We start from the raw sequence: 22,528 nt of genomic DNA on the forward strand, positions 1-22,528 counted from the left end.
ACGGAGGATGTGGGGGAAGAAGGCGGGAGGCGAGGGCTGGAGAGTCGCGGTTGACATAGTAACTCTTCGGTTGCTCTCCCTGGCGGCTGCCACTGAGGCCCCGCCTGTGCCCTCTGCCTGGGAGCTCGGGGCCGCCTGCCTGTGAGGTCCAGATGTGCTCAGGTCAAGGTTCCCTCGGCGGTTGTCTCCCACCCCCCTAAGTAGTGACTTCCACCCTGGCGGGCAGAAAAGCCACTGGCATACCCCGGCCAGCCAGGCGTCTGCCTCTCTTCCCTCATCTTCCTCTCCCGGGCATCGCTCTGCTCTGGGCCAGTTCGGTAGGTGACGCGGCCCCTTCTTCCCAGGTCCCCATCCACCGGAGCTGGGGTGCAGGCCTGCCGGGGGCTGTACCATGAGCCAGAGCCCTGGCTTCGTGACCCGGAGGGGCGGCTCTCCGCTGGCTGCCCCTGGAGCCGGCGCGCGGCGCAACGAGAGCCAGGACTATCTGCTGATGGACGAGCTGGGAGACGACGGCTGCCCGCAGCTCCCGCTGCCGCCATACGGCTACTACCCCAGCTTGTAAGTACGGGCGCGGGCAGCACGGGTTACAGGAGTGGGCACCGCGCGCGTCCCACCGCCGATGTCCCTCCAGGCACCCAGGCAAGCCGGGGATGCGAGCGCGCTTGGGACCGGGCTGCGTGCTGGTGGGCACGCGAGGGGTGCGCTCGCCCTCGGAGCGAGCCCGCGCAGTTCTCTTCCCACCACAGGGGGTAGGCTGGCAGGTCACCACAGGGGACCCTGTGCGGGGTCAGTTTTTACAGCCGCTGCCACCCCGTGGCACTGCTCAACAGGCACGATCCGAAGTCGGAGCGGGGTCCAGTTTTCGCTCCGGTGTGAGTCAGCCCCTGTGGGGGAGCCAGCAGAACTCTCGGGGTCTTGGAAGGCACTTCGGAGCAGGGGCCCACCACAGTGCCCTCTCCAGCTCGGCCATGGTCCGTCGTCTTGCGAAAAGATTGCTTGGGGAGAGAAGGGACAACCTCCTTCTCACCCCGGAGCTGAGGTTAGGACGGGAAAACAGACCCATTCAGGTTTTTGTACGAGTAGCAGGACAGAAAAAAAAAGGGAAACCGGCTCCTTACTAACGGCCTCTGAATCACAAGGAGCCCTTGTTTTTAACAACAACAACCCCGCATACGAGGTTGGTGACAGTGGTGGTAAGGAGGGACAGACACATGGTAATAGACCGGAGAAACAGAGTCTCCCGTCCTCCCGTGCCCCACCCCCACCCCCCTCAGGAGGTGACCACTTGTGTAGCAGGCAGATAGTATTTCCGGCTCTTTACACCTTTGGTTAATCTTTGCTTGACTGAGTACCCAGGTTTCCTGGCCTGTCACAGCCATCTGAAAGCTGTTCCCTAGGAAAAACCTTTCTCAGTTCTGTTAGCTTTTCCAGAGTGGAGAGAGGATCCAACCCCTCCCCCGGGGGGTGGGGCGCACCTGGCAGGCCCTCATGACTTAGGTCAGCTTTGGGGGCCCTCATCAGGGCTGAGAGAGTCAAAGCCTGCTGTGGTTTATTTTCCTGGTGAGAACTGAGCCCCCAGGAAATGGGGCATCTACATTTTTCTTCTCGATGAAAAACAAACAAACAAAAAAAAGTTGGAAGTGGTTCCATTCATCTGAGCTGTGCAGGCCCGAGCAAATCTACTATAATCTATCTTTTCATTTCTGGAAAATTAAAAAATAATTCAGACAACATAAAATTCAGCTCTTAAGTTGTATAGTACAGCATTGCACATGCAGTAGTCGTTTTGCAGCCTCCATCAATAGCTAATTTCTGGACATTTTTGTCAATGTTATGTTTGCTGTCCGGTTAGAAGTCTCTCTGTTTCTTCCTGTCCTTCTGCCCCGCTCCCTCTGCTGTGCAGGGTGGTGTGCGCTGTGTCGATATGTGTGCCCAAGCATTGTGGGGTAGAAGCCAGAGATGGGAAAAGGATAACTTCCTCTACAGCTCTCCACATCACTTCTTTGAGGGACAGGATCTCACTGATGGGGAGTTCAATATTTTACTTGGACTGGCAGGTGTAAGCCCTTGAAGCAGGTTTTACCTGGGTGCTGGGGTCTGAACTTGGGTCCTCATGCTTGTCCAATAAGCGTTTTTACCCACTGAGCCGTCTCCCTGCCCTAAAAAGTTCTGTCTCCTAGGGCAAACCCAAGCTTCTTAAGCTTTGATGAGCATAGGACCACCTGGAGGTTTTGCTAAGACTCCAGTTCCTTAAGCATTAGCTGTGTTTGGGGAGTCTGCATTTTTAACAGTCTCTAGTGAAGTATTATTTGCTTGTTGACAGAGTACACATTAAAGACAAGAAGATGCATGGCAAGAAAAAATAATTATAGAAAAATGAATTGATGCTGCCATCATGAACATAGCTCTTCACAACTTTGCTGAGAAACTAGGCCAGGTGGTGAACTTCTGTGGTCTTAGCTTTGTGGGAGTTTTCTGGGCATGGTAGGGATTCACCAAGCCTCTAATGCTATTTGCTAACACTACCTATTGGCTAAATTAAGTGACTTAATAACTACATGCCTTCACAAAAAATTAGACATTAACAGAACGTTTTTAATCCTATAGTCTCCTCTATTTATTTCTTTGTCCTTAGGAAAATGATTGCTTTAAATACTTGTGGTTCTATTTTCAGCAGTGAGATTAAATATAGTAAAAATTCCAAGTTGTCTGAACACACTTCATCATGAATTTCTTTAAATTACTATTATATATAATAGTAATTATATATAATATATTTAATAATTATATACTAAAAGAAGCTCTCTATATATACTGCTTAGAGAAAAAAGTACTCTTTTCCTTCAGTTCAGGAACCTCAGCCCATTCTTTGTGAGGGCAGATAAGAATCAGGAAGATGTTGTAATGGGCTTCAGTTCATGATGGGCACTGCTCGTGAAGTCATGTTGAGAATGGATCACACACTGGAATTAAAGCCTTTCTCCTCCAAATTGATTATTTCCCAAACAGGTCAAGGTTATTTTTTCATCCACTGTGTTCTCTGACAAGGATTAGACTTTATAGTAGAATGAAAATATACCTGGAGAAGTTTAAGCAGTAGACACTAGATTTAAGATGCAGGGACGCGTGCTAAGAAAAATGACCTTCCTTGGGTAGAGAGTACAAATGAACACTTCCTAGGCTTTGAAGGTTTTGAAGGGGTGTGTGTGTGTGTGTGTGTGTGTGTGTGTGTGTTCTCCAAGTGGGATGTGTGTACTGGTAGAATGGTGGCAATCACTGGTGCCCCTCAGGTACAGCGTGGCTGTCTCAAATCATTGAGACATTCCTGTGATATGAATTCACCCACTCTCACTAAAAAAAACTTCCTTTCACATTCTCTTCTTAAAAAGAATGTTTTATGTGTAATTTTGGAGCTTTACTACTGAGGACTGTAGGAAGTTATCTTGTGGAAGACCAATTGTTGCGCTCTCTCAGGCCTTGGTAAGTGAAGTGTTAATATTTTAAAGATGGTGCTTGTGAGAAAGAGTCTCAGTTGTTTTTTTTTTTTCTATAACTTCCAATTAGAAAGAAGATGCGACATTCTATTCAATCAGCCTTGAATCATGAATAACAATGAAGTCCCACATCCTGCCAAGACCCCAGGAGTTTCTTTATGTACATATGTACCTCTAGTCTATGACTCTGAACATGAGAAAGAGTCTCAGACACACACACACACACACACACACACACACACACACACACACACACACAGAGTTGTTAAGAGTTTCCAAAGCAGCAGAGATTAGTTGATTTAGTTCAGTTGGTCACTGAGCATAAACTATTGAGTTGTCCCTTATCACTGTTCAGATTGTGACTAATGACTCAGTTGGAAAAACCTGCCAAAGCGCAGGCGTGCAGTGGCTCAGTGGTAAGGGAGCTTGCCACCTGCTCGGCTTGATCCCTCGGGTCTGCACTGTGGAAGGGGAGAGTTGGCTCTGGAGAAACACCCTCTGGCTTCGGCATGTGCGCTGTGCAGTATGTGTACCCCCAAGAAATCAATGTAAAAACATTTTAAAATCTTTTAAAACATTCCTAATTTGGCAGGCTCGGGGATAGATATAGCTCCATGATAAGACACTTGTTAACATACGCAAGGTCCTAGATTTGAACAAAAGTACCACAAGATGGAACAAGACCATTACTTGAATTGCTAAAAAAATTATAAGGGACTGCTTATGTGTAAGGAACAAAGACGATGCTAGAGAGAATATGAAATGGGAAAGGTCTGAGCTGCAGATGAGGCAGAAGGCTAGAACTGATGTGTCCGGAGTGACACCAGAACTCTCATAATACTGAGATGTCAGGCTAGGAATGATGGCCACCAGCACAGCGTCAGGACGGATACAAGGAAGACCGTACTCCAGCCCCGAGGATGTCAGCTTAGGGACCTACATGCCACGTGAGCCCTGATTCTTTTATACTGAGTGAGAGACCCTCAAGCTTTAGGCTCTTAGTGTAGCAACTCTAACCCTAAACAATGAGAAGGAATAGCTCCGTCCATGTTGACTGCTCACAAGATTCATCCAAGAGCAAGCTGCTAAAAATAGGTTCACTACGGCCAGTGATCAACCACATGAGGAGACAGTTCACGAGGAGGCAGTGAGCTAACAGCAAGCAGATAACAACAGTGTGAGAGCCTTAGGAGCTTAGGATAACAGTACATCCAGAGGAAAGGCGAACAGTTCATACATATAAAATATCACAATAAAAAACATAAAACCTTAAGGGAAGAATGAGACTCAGAAAAGCAACAGATGGAACATCTACAAAAGAAAAGAATGCAGTTCTGTATTTAAAAGAGTTTGTTTTCTTAATCAAAATTATTCATGTGTATGCATATGTGTTTGAGGATGCAGCCATAAAAAGATGATGCAATTTTCCTTTAAAAGTTGATTAAAGTGTGTGAGTGTGTGTGTGTACGCATGGTGACTGCACATGACTGCAGATTTGTGCCCCTGTTGGTACATGTGGAGGACAGAGGAAGATTTTGAGGTCTTTTTCTATGGTTCTTTGTCTTACTGTCTCTTACAGTGAGGCAGGTCCTCTCACTGACCTACATGCTTATCTTTCAGCTAGCCTGGTTGGCCAGGGAGTGTCTGGGATCAGCCTGTCTCTACCTCCTGATGCTGGGCTTACAGGTTCACACAACAATACCTACTTTTTTCCACATGGGCTCTGGGGATTTGAACTTACAGCCTCATGTCTGCAGAACAAGCATTCTCATCTCACAATCCCCAAAGAGATTTTAAATTCCATTTTCTGTTTCCTGTTACAGAAACAAAAATATATAGGCAGTGGTTTGAATTCAGTGAGAATCATAATCTGTTGTTCCTTTGACATACTATCAGTAACACTAATGACAGTTCCTGAACTTTAGTTAAAGCAGGAAAATAGGCCATCTACTCAAAAAAATGTAAATTTTATTTTTATTTTTGAGACAGAGTTTCACTAGGTTGTCCAGGCTAACACTGAAATCACGATGTATCGTAGGTTGAACCCCTCCTTGCTTCAACCTGCCGGAGCACTGAAAATATGGGTGTGTACCACCATACCTGGCTGGAAATACAGTTCTTGGAAAAAAAAACTCAGTGGAACAATTAAAAATACAATTTGGATATGGAATAACTGATAACATTCCAAATGCAGAGATATAAAAAATTATTGATGAATATCAACCATTATTTAATGGTGAAAAATACACATTCTGAAGCTGTGTTTCAGGCAGAAAGCAGGTGTGAAAATCACTGTTGGTTTCAGTTTGGTTTCCCAGCTTCATTTAGGAATCATTACCTCCTTCAGCCATTTACAGTACAGGAGGATCTCACCCTTGGCCTCATGATAGTGCTTTGTGGGACAGACACACCTGTTTAATTTCAAAATTTTCCATGACTTAAAGTAATCAGTAACCACCATGCATGTTTTTATCTATCTATCTATCTATCTATCTATCTATCTATCTATCTATCTATCTATCTATCTATCTATCTATAATTTTTTTACAATTTATTCATCTCCTCCTGGTCTCACCCTCCCATCCTCTCACCCCCCCCCCATTCCCTTCCCCTATTGCACTGAAAGGGGGAGTTCTCTTTCCCTGCAATCTGACTCCAGCCTATCAATTCTCATCAGGACTGTCTGCATCCTCTTCCTCTGTGGCCTGGCAAGGCTGCATCTCCAGGGTAAAATGATCAAAGAGCAGGCAACTGAGATAAGATCACGTCAGAGACAGACCCTGCTCCCCTTACTTGGAAACTCACATGGATACTGAGTTGCCTATGGGCTACATCTGAGCAGGGGGTCTAAGTTCTCTCCATGCATAGATCTTGGTTTGTGCATCAGTCTCTGCAGGCCCTCTTGGGCCCAGATATTTTGGCTTTGTTGGTGTCCTGTGGAGCTCCTGTCCCTTCTGGGTCCTTCAATTTCCTGCTTCTTCCATAAAGACTCCTTGATCTCTGCTCAAAGTTTGGTTATGAGTCTCTGCTTCAATCATCTGTTGGGTGGAGCCTTTCTGAGGAATTCTATGGTAGGCTCAGGTCCTGTTCCCTCTCTTCCACTACTTTTGTTGTCTATCCTGTTTGCCATTCTGAATGAGATTTAAGCATCTTCCTTAGGATCCTCCTTGTTTCTTCTTTAGGTCTTAGATTTTTAGTATGATTATCCTATATTATTATAAGATTATCATATAGCGAGTATATGGCTAATACCCGCTTATAAGTAAGTGCATACCATGCATGTCTTTCTGGCTCTGGGATACCTCACCCAGGATGACCTTTTCTAGTTCCATCCATTTGCTTGCAAATTTCATGATTTCCTTGTTTTTAATAGTTGAGTAGTATTATTCCATTCACAATTTTTGTATCCATTCTTTCATTGGGGGACATCTAAGCTGTTTCCAGATTCTGGCTATTACTAATAAAGCTGCTATGAACAGAGTGATCAAATGTCCTTGTTGAATGGTGGAGCATCATTCTTTATAGACCTTGAAAGAAAAACTCTCAACTTCACCTAGAAAAACAAACAAACAAAAAACAGAATAGGTAAAATAATCAAGTATAGTAAAAGTTCTTCTGGAGGTATCTCAATTCCTGATCTCAAGCTGTATTATAGACCAAAAGTAATAAAACTGCATAGTACTGGTATAGACACAGACTGGTAGATCAATGGAATTGAATTGAAGATCCAGAAATGAATGCCCATGCATACAGACACTGGATTTTTGACAAAGGTGCCAAAACCATTCAATGGAAAAAAGACAGCATCTTCAACAAATGGTGCTGGTCTAACTGGATGTCTACATGTAGAAAAATGCAAATAGACCCATATCTATCACCCTGCACAAGATTAAAGTCCAAGTGGATCAAAGACTTCCATATAAAAACCAGACACATTATATCTGTTGGAAGAAAAAGTGGGGACGAGCCTTGAACTCATTGGCACAGGAGACAACTTCCTGAACAGAACATCAACAGTTCAGTCTCTAAGATCAACAATCTATAAATGACACCTCATGAAACTGAAAACCTTCTGTAAAGGAAAGGGCACTGTCATCAGAACAAAATGACAGCATACAGACTGGGAAAGGATCTTCACCAACCCTATATCTGACAAAGAGCTAATATCCAGAATACATGAAGAACTCAAGAAGTTAAAAAGCAACAAATCAAGTAATCCAATTTAAAAATGAGGTACAGAGCTAAACAGAGAATTCTCAACACAGGAATATTGAATGGCAAAGAAACACTTAAAGAAATACTCAACGTACTTAGTAATCAGGGAGACGCAAATCAAAATGATTCTAAGATTCCATCTTACAACCCATCAGAATGGCTAAGATCAAAAACTCAAGTGACAATACATGCTGGAGAGGATGTGGAGAAAGGGGAACACTCCTCCATTGCTGGTGGGAATGTAAACTTGTACAACCACTTTGGAAATCAATCTGGCGCTTTCTCAGGAAATTGGGAATAATGCTACCTCAGGAGCCAGCTATAGTGTTCCTAGGAATATAACAGAAAGATGACGCATGTGTTTAGGGTGTCAGCATGGTGAGACAAATGCTCCTCAGATGTACTCAAACATCCACATCTATTCTATTTTCAGTGCCGCTTGCTTCTAAGGAGCAGGGCATCATTTTTCTCCACACAACTATGTTCTCTAGGTTGTTAAAAGTAACTTTCTTTGGCCATGTGTGTGTTAGGGAGTAAAAATCATAAAAGAACATTTTGTTAAGTCCAGTCTTTTTTCCCCCTTCTCTGTTTCATTAAAACACTGGACATAATTGGAGACAGTGAATAAAATTACCACTTGTGATTGCTCTTCGTTTAGGTGTGTTCTGCTGGTTTCAATGTAAGGGGCATCTTCACTTATACACCATGCTTCAATTAAGCTATGGCACTTAAAATTTGGTATGCTTCTCAAGACTCCAAGCCACTGGAGTTGACTGAATGACAGTTTTCACACAAACAAGTATTAGAGCTATCCTATAGCACATGGCTGTGATATAAATGGCCTCCAGTTCAGCTAACTGAGGCTTCAGGAAGAAAAGAAAAAAAAATACTAAGAAAAATTATATACAATGCAATGTAAGTTTCTGTTTCTACAGACAGCTTATCCAAAATATTTACATATATCTGGGGGATCTAACATTTTTGAGATGCCTACTCTGTAGTATGTCTTTTTCTAGTTGTACAAATGTGCTTGAGTCTTGAAAGCAGCCACTTGGCTATTTTAATGTTTGTTTTACAAATAATGCTGCAGGATTTTACAGATGTTAAGGCACAAGCAGGAAGCTACAAAGCTGGTAAGTTTTCACGAAAGCCTATCCCAGTGCATCTCATGGATGTGTAACGCATGCACAGAAGGGTTGGTAGGCCCTCTGCCTTCTCAGCATCCCACATAGTCATAGTCATGCTTGTACCCACATAGAGGGCTCGGCACATTATCTCTCCCTTCTGCTTCCTTCCTCTTGCCATAGATAATTTGGAGAGTCACATGCTAGCTCTGACATAGTAAGTTAAGATCTCTCTGCCATGCTAATTATACACAAGAAGAGAAGACAGACAAAACATATCAATAAACTGCATGGCACTGGGTGTCTTTGACTATGGCTTTTTCTTTCTATTAAAGTGTTTTCTGTCTTTGAAGATCAACCTGGATATTTCAGTCCTTTGATTGACTTCTGGATCTATTTACTCATCTCTGTTAGCCTGATATGATTACATCTAGTAAGGAGAATTTACAAGTTTATTTTGGACTTTTCTATGCGTAATAGATATTAAGCCATTTGAACTGAATAAAAGCTGTGAGGTGTGAGCATTCAAAATTCTTATTTTACTGAGAAGGAAGAAAGTGTACATACAAGAGGTTGATGGATGTGTCTAATGTTGTTACACAGCTTGCAGGCTGCAGGAATGGGAATAAAGGAAGGAACCAAAGACTCTTTCATCAGTTCCATCTACAGTGATGAAGGTTTGAAAGATTCCCAGGCTTTTTCACCAAAGAAGAATGTACCAAAACAAGTGTTTTTTAAACAGCTTGTAGATTTAACCAAAGATCTACAAACTGATGATGGTTTTTTAAAGATTATAGATACTATGCACAAACGTACATAGATGGTATAAAGAAAATTATCTCATCTGGGCTCACAACATTCCCTCTAAGAGCCAAAGGCCTCCTAACAATTACGTCTCAAAACCAGGCCTGAAAAGCCCTCTTTTGAGTCAGGGTTGTTGAAGAAATTCCCAAATCACATAGGCTAAGATTATCATATAGCGGGTATATGGCTAATACCCGCTTATAAGTAAGTACATACCATGCATGTCTATGTGTGTTACCATTGCCCTTGTCTGCCACTCCTGCCCCAGGTAGAAGGTAAGTTCCTATTGCTGAAGACACAAGTACTGCAGACACAGGGCCCAGAGGCTCCTGAGATGAAACTGACCGGAATGCCTCCTCCCTGAGGGCTAGCTCTCATAGTACCAGAAGTTGCCATGCAAGCTTCCAAAGGAAAGATGCAAGCAGCTATCCTACCTAGCTATGATGCCAAGAACCTCAACATTAAAGAGCATGACATGATAACCCTAGCTGCGCTATAGTGCCTTTCTGACCTTGGAGGTGATCAACAGCCCTCTAATTGAACTTGAGACCTATTCAATAAGGGCATCGTGCCTGGTACTGGAAAAGCCAATTACCCATTAGCGAAGTCATGGATCTTGGATGAGAACCTACTACCACCACTTTAGTAAGCCAGCATCATCCCTAACTGTTCTCTAATTATTGTCCTTATACTCACAGATAAATGTAGTCCTCATCCTCCCTCAAGAAAATTTCTCTTTGTAGCAGATGGAGACCATTACAAACCAAACAAAACAAACAAACAAACCCCCCCCACAACCTATAAAATTACAAAACAAACAAACAAACAAAGCCCCCCACAACCCATAAAATTGCAGAGTTGTGAAGTCTAAATCCAATGGATAAATCTACAAAACACTGCTATATAAGGTTCAGGGAACTTTGCATAAAAAAAAATCAAGGAATTCTCTGAGAGACTGTGTCTCTAGTAATCTCAGAAACTACACCCATCAAGTCTCACCAAACATGAACTGAAAAAGGACAACAACAATAGACATGCCAAAGCAGACTGGGAAAGGCCACAAGACCTCAACCCTGCACAAAGAACTGCGGGAACACAAAGACGGACCAAGATTGGAGAAATAGTCTTCCTCAGCGAAGAGCACACCGATTAGTTATCCAATATCAAACGCATATATGTGCATATGCATGCATACAATGACAATTAATAAAAAAGAGGCTATAAATTTGAAAAAGAGCAAAGTTGTGTCTATGGGAGGGTTTGTAAGGAAGAAAAGGAAAGCAATCAATCAAGTATTTATAGTATAATGTCAGAAATAAAAGAAAAAATAAAAAAGAGATTATGGACATAAAGTGCTCTTTTTCTAAAATGTGCGCGAAATTGCTCCCATGGCACCACACAGTTTGTGTTAGAGAAACTAGCTTGAATGACAGGGTGAGGTGCTGGAAAGATGTTGAAAGCTCACACTGCTCTTGAGAGGACCAGAGTTTGGTTCCCAGCCTCTACAAGCTCAAGCTTCGAGAAATCTGTTGCCTTCTTTGACCTTCATGGGCACCTACCCCACATGGCTACATACCTGACCCCTGAAAATTAATAACAAAATGAATATTAAAGAGAAAAACAAAACAAAACAAACAAATGAAAACCCAAACCAGCATGAGACTAGAGTTCATGATAGTATTTGCATACTTAATTTTTAAATTTTTATTTAAAATTTTCATACAATACATTTTGGTCATATATATATATATATATATATATTTTGTTTTGTTTTGTTTTGTTTTGTTTTGTTTTTTTGTTTTTTTTGTCCCAACTCCTACCAGGTCTCCCTCCCCCCAACTTCATTTCTTTTCTCTTACTCTCAAAGCAAAAAAAACAAAACAAAACAGGACAAACAACAAAAACAAACTAAAAAAAAATCAGGAGACAAAAACAAAACAAACATACAAACAAGAAAACAAGCAAACAACCCAGACCGGATTTGCTTGCTCTAAAAAGCGTTCGTGTAGTGTTTACCCTGCAGTACGTGCTGCAGAACGTCAATTGAGCTGATGGTCGTGTCGAGACTGATTGCCCATTCAGGGCGGGCTTCGCGTTTCCATTATAGAAGCTCTGATTTGAGCGCAAGGAGCATCTCGTCCTGACACGATCAGTACAAACAAACCCCTCATGCCAAACTAGGAGAGGCTCTTCTTGGGACTTGCTAACAAGATGAACTGTTAAATCACCAAAATTACCATAAAATTTGGAAATGAGGTGATTACTAAGGGTGGTTTAAAATTCTCTTGGGGAGTTAAACTGCTACTGTTATTGCCATATTAGCATTCTTAAAGCAGAAATTTGCAGGAAGATTGAAGAGCCGCAGGGCAGCTGTGCAGGCCTAGTCTCTGGTGGTGTGAAAACTCCTGCACTTCCACAGTGCTGCGAGATCTTCCCCAGGAAGCTCCTACCCCCTGGCATGCATTCAGAGCTGGTCACTACTCCAAGAGGAAATATTCGTTAATTCATTTTAATAGCTGTTTAAGTTTTTTAGATTCATCAGACACTGCCTTTGAAAATTACGAATACCACATCTTATTAAGTCTAAGTAGTTGTAATCTGTAGCCTCAAGAAACCAGTTTAGGTTTTATTTCATATTTGTTGAAATGGTTTTCATGCCAAAATTTATATAGACATGGCTCATGTATAACTTAGAAATGCATAAAAAGAGTAGATATAAAAAGTAAACTTTTTTTTAAAACCAGATTATGAACATTCCACATTCAAGAAGTAAATCCCCTGAGTCCATTTTAAACTAAGAATCTTCAATACAGCACAGTGCTGTCCTACCTGGCACACACAATACTAGTATAGCCGTTTTAAGATAAGATTTATTTATTTACTTATTGTTATTAGTATTTGTGTGCATGCGTGTGTGCATGCATGGGTGTGTGTGTGCAGATGCCGTGGAAGACCGTAAGGAGGGCCCAGATTCCCTGGAGCTGGAGTTGCAGGCTGTTGTGAGTCACCCTAAGTGGCCCTGAGAACCAAACTCATGTCCTCTACAAGAGCAGCAAGTACTCTCAACCACTGAGTCATCTCTCCGGTTCCTAGAATACTTTTTTTTTTAAAAAAAAAGAATTAAAATAATGCAATCGATTGGTACTATGCAATTAAACTGACTTCATAATTACATGTTTCCAGAATACTGCTTAATGAACCTGATTCACTGCTGTTCCTTATAAACTCCCTACAGCCCCTGACATACACACAGACACGTTTGTTTATTTCTTATGCTTGAAGAGAACATCTCACACTGTTTCTAGGATTTGTTTTTGAACTACGATCTCCCATGCTGAACCCTTGGAGAACGTTGCCTTTAATGCTTCTACATTCACTGCTGATTAAAAAAACCACGTCATGGCAGTGACTGACACCCAGCAGAGCTATAGCACAAGGACTTACAATAGGAGACGTGCACTTTTAAGGCTGTTAAAATAGGAGAAACAAGGGACTCATTAGTGGGAGAAACCAGCTCTGCCGGCAGCCAGCAGCTTCCTAGTTCTCAGTCCAGGCACAGGACGCCATGGAAATCCCCCCTCCACATTCGCGTGTCTACAGTTGTTGTTCTGGTCTTGTTTATGTAGCCATTTCTAGGAGAGACTGTCTCACAGCACACTTCTCTGTATTTCGGCTCTTCTAATCTTTCCTCTTCCATGATGTTCCTTGAACCACAGATGTGGGAGCTGTGACACAGATGTTTCCACTGGTGATGGGCACCCCAAAATCTGTTGATCTTTGATTATGTCCAGTTGTGGTTTTCTGTAATGGCCTCCATTTGCTGTAAGGAGATACTTTTTTGATGATGGGTGACAGTTACATTTATCTGTGGGTAGTAATGGATTATGCTGGCCCTAGCTAAACAGGGATTCTTTCTAAGGTCCATGACCTCGCTTACTCTGTGAATTGAATGGCTCTTACGACGAATTGGAGAGCTGCTGGTTGCCACTGACACGTGGCTGCCACTTAGTGCACCTCTGGGCATACCTTGCCACGCTCGTCGTTGTTGTGATTCACAGGTGTCTGCCTCCTTTAGCAGCTAGCATGGTTTTTCTAGTGCTGTGAAATCTAAACGGCAGGAAGAAGGCTTTCAGGTTAGATCTCGCCCGAATCAGGCAGGTCCTGTATCCTAAGCATGGGATGTCTTCAGCGCTAGGGGCTTAGCCTCAACGTCTAGGCGTCAACCACGGCTACAGCAATGGTCTATGTTGTTGTGAGTCGCTTACTGGGCTCCCCATTTGGACCAAGCATTTGAAAGGAGAGTTCTCAGGCCTGTTACTGGGCTGTGGCTGTTGTGGTGGTGGCTGTTAGTCTGTGGTTCTTTGGGGAAGCATTGCCATATGCGCGTGTGTGTATGTGTACTTATTTATATGTATTGTGTATAATCTCTACTAAATACAAAATAATACGGTTCCTTGTGGCTTTGTCAAACATTGGTGTTATTTGCCCCGTTTCCTCCCTTCTTCTGTATTGATCTCTCTCCTCTCTAGTTGGGGCCTTCCCCTACTTTTCCATTCCTCACTTTATATCACCTGTATCTTGCTATTTTCCTTCCAAGAGAGCCCCCTCCACCTGACTGGGGTCCTTTTATACTTCCCTGATTTCCACAGTTAGGCCATGCTGTACACTCACATTTGAAGACTTGGAGTAGAAACCAATGTGAAAACATGTGCCATTTGATCTGGGCCTGGGTTACCTTACCCAGTGTGATCTTTTCTAGGTCTGTCCATTTACCTGCAAATTTCATAATTTCAATTTTTTTTTACAGCTAAATAGTATTCCATTACGTATATGTACCACACTACTGTTATCCATTTTTTTTAAATTTTTTATTAATTACACTTTATTCATTTTGTATCCCCCCATAAGCCCCTCCCTCCTCCCCTCCCGATCCCACCCTACCTCCCCTTTCTGCATGCATGCCACTCCCCAAGTCCACTGATAGGGGAGGTTCTCCTCTTCTTTCTGATCTTAGTCTATCAGTTCTCATCAAAAGTGGCTGCATTGTCCTCTACTGTGGCCTGATAAGGCTGCTCCCCCCTCAGGGGGAAGTGATCACCGAGCAGGCCAATCAGATTATGTCAGAGGCAGTCCCTCTTCCCATTACTATGTAACCCACTTGGACACTGAACTGCCATGGGCTACACCTGTGCAGGGGTTCCAGGTCATCTCCATGAATAGTCCTTGGTTGGAGTATGAGTCTCTGGGAAGTTCCCTGTGTTCAAATTATCTTGTTCTGTTGCTCTCCTTGTGGAGTTCCCGTTCCCTCCAGCTTTTACTATTTCCCACTTCTTACATAGAATTCCATTCACTCTGCCCATCAGTTGGCCATCAGGCTCAGCATCTGCTTTGACAGTCTGTACTGCAGAAGCTTTCAGAGGCCCTCTGTGGCAGGTTTCAAGGTTGTTTCCTGTTTTCTTCTGGCTTTCAGAGGCCCTCTGTAGCAGGTTCCGAGGTTGTTTCCTATTTTCTTTTTCTTCTGATGTCCATCCTCTTTGCCTTTCAGGATGGGGATTAAACATTTTAGTTAGGGTCCTCTCTTTTGCTTAGTTTGTTTAGATGTACAGATTTTAGTGGGTTTATTCTATATTGTATGTTTATATGAGTGAGTATATACCATGAGTGTCTTTTTGCTTCTGGGACAACTCACTCAGGATGATCCTTTCCAGGTCCCACCATTTACCTGCAAATTTCATGATTTCCTTATTTTTCATTGCTGAGTAATACTCCATTGTATAGATGTACCACAGTTTCTGCATCCATTCTTCAGTTGAGGGCCATCTGGGTTGTTTCCAGCTTCTGGCTATTACAAATAAAGCTGCTAAAAACATGGTTGAGCAAATGTCCTTTTTGTGTACTTGTGCCTCTTTTGGGTATATGCCTAGGAGTGGTATGGCTGGATCTTGAGGAAGCGCTATTCCTAGTTGTCTGAGAAAGCACCAGATTGATTTCCAGAGTGGTTGTACCAGTTTACATTCCCACCAGCAGTGGAGAAGGGTTCCCCTTTCTCCACAACCTCTCCAGCATGTGTTGTCCCTTGAGTTTTTCATCTTGGCCATTCTGATGGGTGTAAGGTGAAATCTCAGGGTTGTTTTGATTTGCATTTCCCTAATGGCTAATGAGGTTGAGCATTTCTTTAAGTGCTTCTCTGCCATTTGATATTCCTCTACAGAGAATTCTCTCTTTAGCTCTGTTCCCCATTTTTTAAGTGGATTACTTGGTTTGTTGCTTTTCAGCTTGGTTAGTTCTTTATATATATTGGATATGAGTCCTCTGTCAGATAAAGGGTTGGTGAAGATTCTTTCCCAATCTGTAGGCAGTCGCTTTGTTTTGATGACGGTGTCCTTTGCTTTACAGAAGCTTTTCAATTTCATGAGGTCCCATTTATTGATTGTTGCTCTTAGAGCCTGTGCTGTTGGTGTTCTGTTCAGGAAGTTTTCTCCTGTACCAATGAGTTCTAGGGTATTCCCCACTTTTTTTTCTAGCCGATTTAATGTGTCTGGTTTTATGTTAAGGTCTTTGATCCACTTGGACTTCAGTTTTGTGCAGGGTGATAAGTATGGATCTATTTTCATTTTTCTACATGTAGACATCCAGTTGGACCAGCACCATTTGTTGAAGATGCTATCTTTTTTCCATTGTATGGTTTTGGCATCTTTGTCAAAAATCAGGTGTCCGTAAGTGTGTGGGTTTATTTCTGGGTCTTCTGTTCGATTCCATTGATCCACCATTCTGTTTCTATGCCAGTACCATGCAGCCATTATCCATTCTTTACTTGTTGTTCAGGGCAGTGAAATCATATGTAACAAAACAGGCTCAGCATGTTGGACTCATGTTTGTGCCTCTATGTGTGTGTGTGCATGTCACAGTGATGATCAAAGAGAAAGAGGCTATCAGTTTGAGAGTTGTGGGGCATAGGAAGGGGTGGGAGGAAGCGAACATGGAAAGGGTTAGATGGAGGAAAGAGAAGAGGAAAATGATGTAATTTTATTGTAATTAAAATGTATTTTTAAAATAGGAGAAAACAAATATCTTGGATTAATGAACTATGATGCCCAGTGTGCTAGAGCTTTAAGAAGACATAATAAATTATAGGGCAACACCACCTTTTACAGTCTGTGCCAAATTTTAGGAGCTTACACTTACACTTTATATTTTCTAGCTGATTTAAAAACATTATTGGTCTTTTGCCTTATTTACATTAACTTGTTTGGTCCTTGCAGAAAACTCAACAGTGAGAAATACTATTTTTCCACTTGTAAGTGAGGAAAGGGACATTCCGAATGGTCCAACGCTCTTCTTTAGCATATCTTACTGCTTTTTACACAGTTTATTATGACACATCTTTTCTTTAAATTTTCACAAAAAAGCTTACATAAAATTTAAAAATTAGAATTATTTTTAAACATTAGATTTATTTGTTTTACTTTATGCATATGGATGTTTTGATTGCATGTACCACATGCATTCCTGCTGCCTGTAAAGGTCCAAAAATGGTGTTGGATTCTTTGGAACTGATGGGTTATTGTGAGCCACCATGTGGGTCCTAAAACTCGAACCCAGGTCCTCGGTAAGAGCAACACGTGCTCTGCTCTTAGCCAGTTATTTTGACGTGATTTCTTATAATTAATAATGGGGGCTGGTGAGATGGCTCAGTGGTTAAGAGCACTGACTGTTCTTTCAGAGGACCTGGGTTCAATTCCCAGCACCCAAATGGCAGCTCATAACTGTCTGTAACTCCAAGATCTGACACACACATATAAGCAGGCAAAACACCAATGCACATAAAATAAAAATAAAGAAATTAAAAAAATAATGGCAACAGAAATAACAGCAGCTAACACTTAATGTTTCTTCTGTGCCTCATATGGTTCTAAGCAGTTTACATATAGGAGTTTATTCAGTGCTCCCAGCATTTCTTCAAGAAATTTTATCACCACCTGCATTTTGAGATGAAGATCTGATGTGTATGGAAATTAAAGAACTTACTAAAGATTTTAAGTATCTGGTAATGCTGATCTTGTGTAGGATAACCTCATCACTAATATGACCCAATATATTTGATCAATAATAGTTTATTGCATTGTTTAATGATTGTTGGAAATGTGTCTTATGAAAAGATGGATGGGAAACTTTTGCTGCCTTGGTTAAACTGTTTAGTCTTAGTTTGAGCTGTGAGACGTTTAATGTTCGAGAGACTTGGGCACTTTAGACCAATGCTAGAGATAGGGAAGAGAACAAGTTTCACTGGTAAAGTGACAGTAGTGAGATTGTGAAATGGAAAGTGGGAATGGAGAACCAGTGTGGCAGTTTGACTGAAATAACATTAGGGAAGAAATTTTAGGAGAAAATGTAGTTATTGTATCTTTTGCACAAACTTCACATACCCCACAAGAGCCTACGCTACGAGTAAAGATCTTTTGTCCTGGGTGGGGTTTCTTAAGGCATGATCTAATCCTCCCTTAGGAACTGCCTGGAAATCTTGATCACCAGATCCTACCGTACCTCTCCTAAGTCAGAAACTTCGAGGGATTCATGTGTCAACTGCCCCAGAGTGAATTACACACGGCCTCTGAACAGCTGCTTCTCATCACAGCCCTGTCCTCATTCTTATCTTGTGGGTCTTTGCTGTCACATCTATGGTTTTTGGCCATTGCTAACACAACACTGTTAAGAGTGCCCTCTGCTGCCTTGGTTTGGGTTCCCTAGTAAGGGGAACAAGGGCTGTCTTTGATATGAACTCAATGGCTGGCTCTTTGATCATTTTCCCCTGGGGGTGGGGGGGAGTAGCCTTACCATACCACAGAGGAAGACAATACAACCAATCCTGATGAGACCTGATAGGATAGGGTCAGATGGAAGGGAAGGAGGACCTCCCCTATCAGTAGGCTGGGGGAGGGGCATGGGAGAAGAAGAGGGAGGGAGGGCAGGATTAGGAGGGAATGAGAAAAGGGCTTCAGCTGGGATACAAAGTGAATAAATTATAATAAATAAAAAATAAAATAAAAAAGCACAAATACCAAACAATTAAAAAAAAAAAAAGAGTGCCCTCTGCAATGGTGGAGAGGTTCTGTGTCTGCTCTGTCCCAGATAGGGAGGACTTGAAATATGACAGTAAAATTCATAGCCTTACTTAATCTTTATTAATTTACATTGTTTTATGTGGTTGAGATTACCATATAGGACAGCCCACTGGTTAGTTTCTTGAAGCCCTGGAGGAGGAAACATGACTAAAGGATGCATTGTGTCCCAGGCATTAGCTTTAGCATGTTGTACATACAAACTCTTTAATAGCCCACAGCAACCCTGTGAAGTAGGCTTATTGTTTCTCTCCATGTTACAGATTCTCCAAAAGTCAGGAATTTAATTAGCAGAGATGGGAATAAAACAAGTACTTTGATGCCATATCCACAATGCCTCTCTCTGCTCTTGGGTAAAGAAGGTGATTTTTATACTACTGTTCAAATTCATATTCCAAAAGGGGACAGGGACAAGGGCAAAGGTAATTTTCCCTTTATGTTTTAATTTATGATGAATTTCTAAAATTGTAAAAATTTTTTTATTACAGAAACAGGCACTTTATATGGTACAATAATTTAAAAAATCAAGAGAAAAAGAGAAAAAGTTGACAGCATGGTTTGCAAAGGTATTTGCTCTGGGAAAAATTTTGGGATTTAAGATGAGGTCATAGCTAGCTCTTTTGACGAAGGGAACTTCCCCGATGAACACTAAGCACATGATTCTCATTCTGCTTCCTACAAGTCTGGCTAACTTCGGTGACTTCCTATACTACTACCTCTTCCTCTTCTCTTCTTCCTCCTCCTCCTACTTTGTCTTCTTCTCCTAAACCCCATCCTTTATATATCTCTCTCTTTAGTTGTATATTTTATTTTTACATTTTCTGTTTCTTTCTTTTATGAGATTTTCTTAAAAATCAATTTTCAGGAGAATTAGAGGAAGAAGATACACAAGCATTAGAAATTGTCATGACCAAAGTCACCTTGAGGTTTTAGTGTTTCAGGACACTCCTCACCTCAAGCTCTCTTTGTTCACCCAGACAGTCAGTTACACTCTTCTGTATAATATGACATGGCTTTGGTCTTTGGGAGGTATGTCCCAGGTAATGAACTCTTAAAAATTTACTTTAAAAAGTTTTCATGAATATTTCTTAACATATTTATGTGTGCATATAAACATTAAATGTACATAAATGATGTAGATTTATATTTTTTATATTTTTCTATTCATATAGTATGTATATTCTACACAAGATGATAATATGCCCAACTGCTTTTTCATTTAACATTATTATTATTATTATTATTATTATTATTATTATAAATTTTAGGGTACTTAAGTTTAACCTTAGCACTCTCTGAAAATGGCAGTTTTCTTGTATTAAAAGAGAGAGAAATGGGGCTATATATATAGCCCAGCTAATACCACAGATATGAATGGCAGGCCCTTTTCTCCCTTTAAGCTTTGGACATATCTTATAGTATAAAAGGATTGAAAAACAAGAATCACTCCTCTTGAATGTACTTAAGTTTGCATGGACATTTAAAATAAAGGTGTTATTTATATGTGTGTTTTTTATTTAATTAAAACCCTTGCAAAGGAGCTCATGTACATGATTTATAAGTGCCCATATCAACCTAAACCAAAGATTTATCTTATCTAGTCTCATAAACTTTGTCCTGTACCTTTAGACTATAGTACAAAAGAAACAACAAATGGGAAGGGATGACCCTTAGGACTTTGTAATTTTCATTGCTATCAATTTGTCTAATAGGCTTATGTAAAAGATGAGCTACTCAAACAGAAATTTATACTGTAGGAGAAAATGTCCCATAATTGCCAAGCCCACTTAAAATGTTGATATTTTATTGGCAGCAAGGTATCATGATTGACATTTACAGTGGTACCCTGCATTAATCAAACTTGATCGTCATGAGCATGATTTATCAAAGGGGAGATGTACACAATGCGCTTAGAGAGATTTTGAAATCCAATTTCTTAAGTTAATAAAAATGTTCACGCGTTGGCACATGATAATAGAATAGAACATTCCTTTTTGTAGACTGACTCATGGGCACAATCAAATCGATGAGATGCTCCAAGGGGAACAAGCTCAGTCTACTGGCTCCTGCCAACTGACGGCTGTCTTAATTTCCAACATTAGTTCTGTTCGCTTCTCCAGTCTTTGATTTTACCAACAAATGACAGCTGCTCCTGCTGCTGTAGCTCTTCTACTCTTCCCTGGGATGGGCTATGCTTGCCTTGTTTCTACCAGGGAATCCCTGAGAGAATCCTTTCTTCAGCTCTCTCAGAACTCCACATTGCTTATCCTTAGAACTCCCATAATGTTCTGGGGGGACTGACTGGGAATTCTTAGACACTGCAGCTCAAGGTGTCTCTGTTTGAGATGTCCGGGTATTGAGGGCAGAGTGTATGACTTAGTACTTTGATCGTGAGTTTTAGAACAATGTTATATCTAAAACATGCCTGATACAGGTAGGTGGTGGAATGAATCAGTCTAGTCAACTCAAATTTGTACGCCAATAGTAAAAAATGAGTAAAAATGTCTGATGTTAAGACAGAAGGATAGGGGACATATTTACTGTGAAGCTGCCCTTCATGACAATGACGATCTCTGTTTGGCTTTGATCAGTAACTGCTATGAAGCACTAGGGCCTTGTGTTCCTAAATTTTGTCATTGTTAAAAGAGAGACCAGAAATAAGATTTCATATGGGGAATGTTTTGATTTGTCAAACACTGAATGGTCCAAAAGGACAATAGAGCAGATATAACTCCTAGCCTATAATTTTTAAAGACCTAGAATGAGCAATAGGTCAGTTTCCATGAGACTGTAACTCGAGGTTGAATAAATTCTGTTCTCTCAAAGGCTAACATAATGAAATCTGAGATTCTGTCGCTTTGAAGCAAAACGCACACATCATTCTCGGTGTTCTACAGGTTTCATTTTGTTTCTGAAGCTGGGCAGACAGCTGTTCCTTTTTCACAAGGTGGCTAGCCATCACTTTTAAAATGAACTGTTAAGAAAAAGATACATTGAATAAAATGTAGATACTCGTAAGTTTATGGAGAAATAAGTCACTTGATAAAACTCTTGCATATCACTAAGAAATTCTCCAAGTTCCCTGGAAAAACATCTAGGCAGTGTTCACAGCAGGCCATAATTATTAAGACTTACAGTCTATAGTCATAATTCACAGAAACCCATTCCAGAGGGATTTGCTGAGGTAGAGAATGTTGAAGTTTACAAATAAATATTTATTTATTTAAAATTCTTAATGTTTTATGTCCCCCCACTGCAGAATAAAAATTACTTGCTCTCATAGAAATCTGGTACAGCCTGCTATAAGCACAGATATTTCTTGATGTTTATTTTGTAGTAAGAGTTTACATCTGATTCCACAATGTTCCCATGTTAACTTCTTCCAGAGAGATGTGATGTGTTTGTGATAACTCTGTGTGTCATTCACTGTACCATAAGCTCAGGGGTATTCATTCTAAAATAGGAAAAGACTGTGACTCACACTGATGACAAAAAAAAAAAAAAAGAAAAAAAAAAGAAAACATTAACTTGACTGCTGTCTGAGCTCAGACCACAAGCAAACATATAGCCCATGGGATCCTTCCCAGACAGGAAAAGGAAGTTATGGGAGTTAAGAGGAAGCCTTTAAAAGATAGAGAAAAGCAGAGAAGGCCAGTGCTGCCTGGTGAAAGAGTAGGAAGCCATGTCACAGCATTGAAAAGGAAGATATTTTTGAGTGGAAGGAATAATACAGAGCCACCATATGGTCCATGACCAACTGACCCCAAGAGCA

The 22,528-nt window shown here is 41.3% G+C and overlaps 1 protein-coding gene across 1 annotated transcript in view; it reads left to right on the forward strand.

The window, feature by feature from the left end:
- The first annotated feature begins 220 nt into the window (after positions 1-220).
- Trpc6 (transient receptor potential cation channel subfamily C member 6) overlaps positions 221-22,528 on the forward strand; it is a 65,221-nt gene continuing 42,913 nt past the window's right edge. The window contains exons 1-2 of the mRNA XM_055615458.1: positions 221-558; positions 632-1,073. Coding sequence (XP_055471433.1) covers positions 392-558; positions 632-1,073 — 609 coding nt within the window. The 5' untranslated portion in view covers positions 221-391. The remainder of the gene's footprint in view (positions 559-631; positions 1,074-22,528) is intronic.

Source organism: Psammomys obesus, unplaced genomic scaffold (genome assembly GCF_907164565.1).
Source record: "Psammomys obesus unplaced genomic scaffold, mPsaObe1.curated_primary_1811, whole genome shotgun sequence".
Taxonomy (NCBI): domain Eukaryota; kingdom Metazoa; phylum Chordata; class Mammalia; order Rodentia; family Muridae; genus Psammomys; species Psammomys obesus.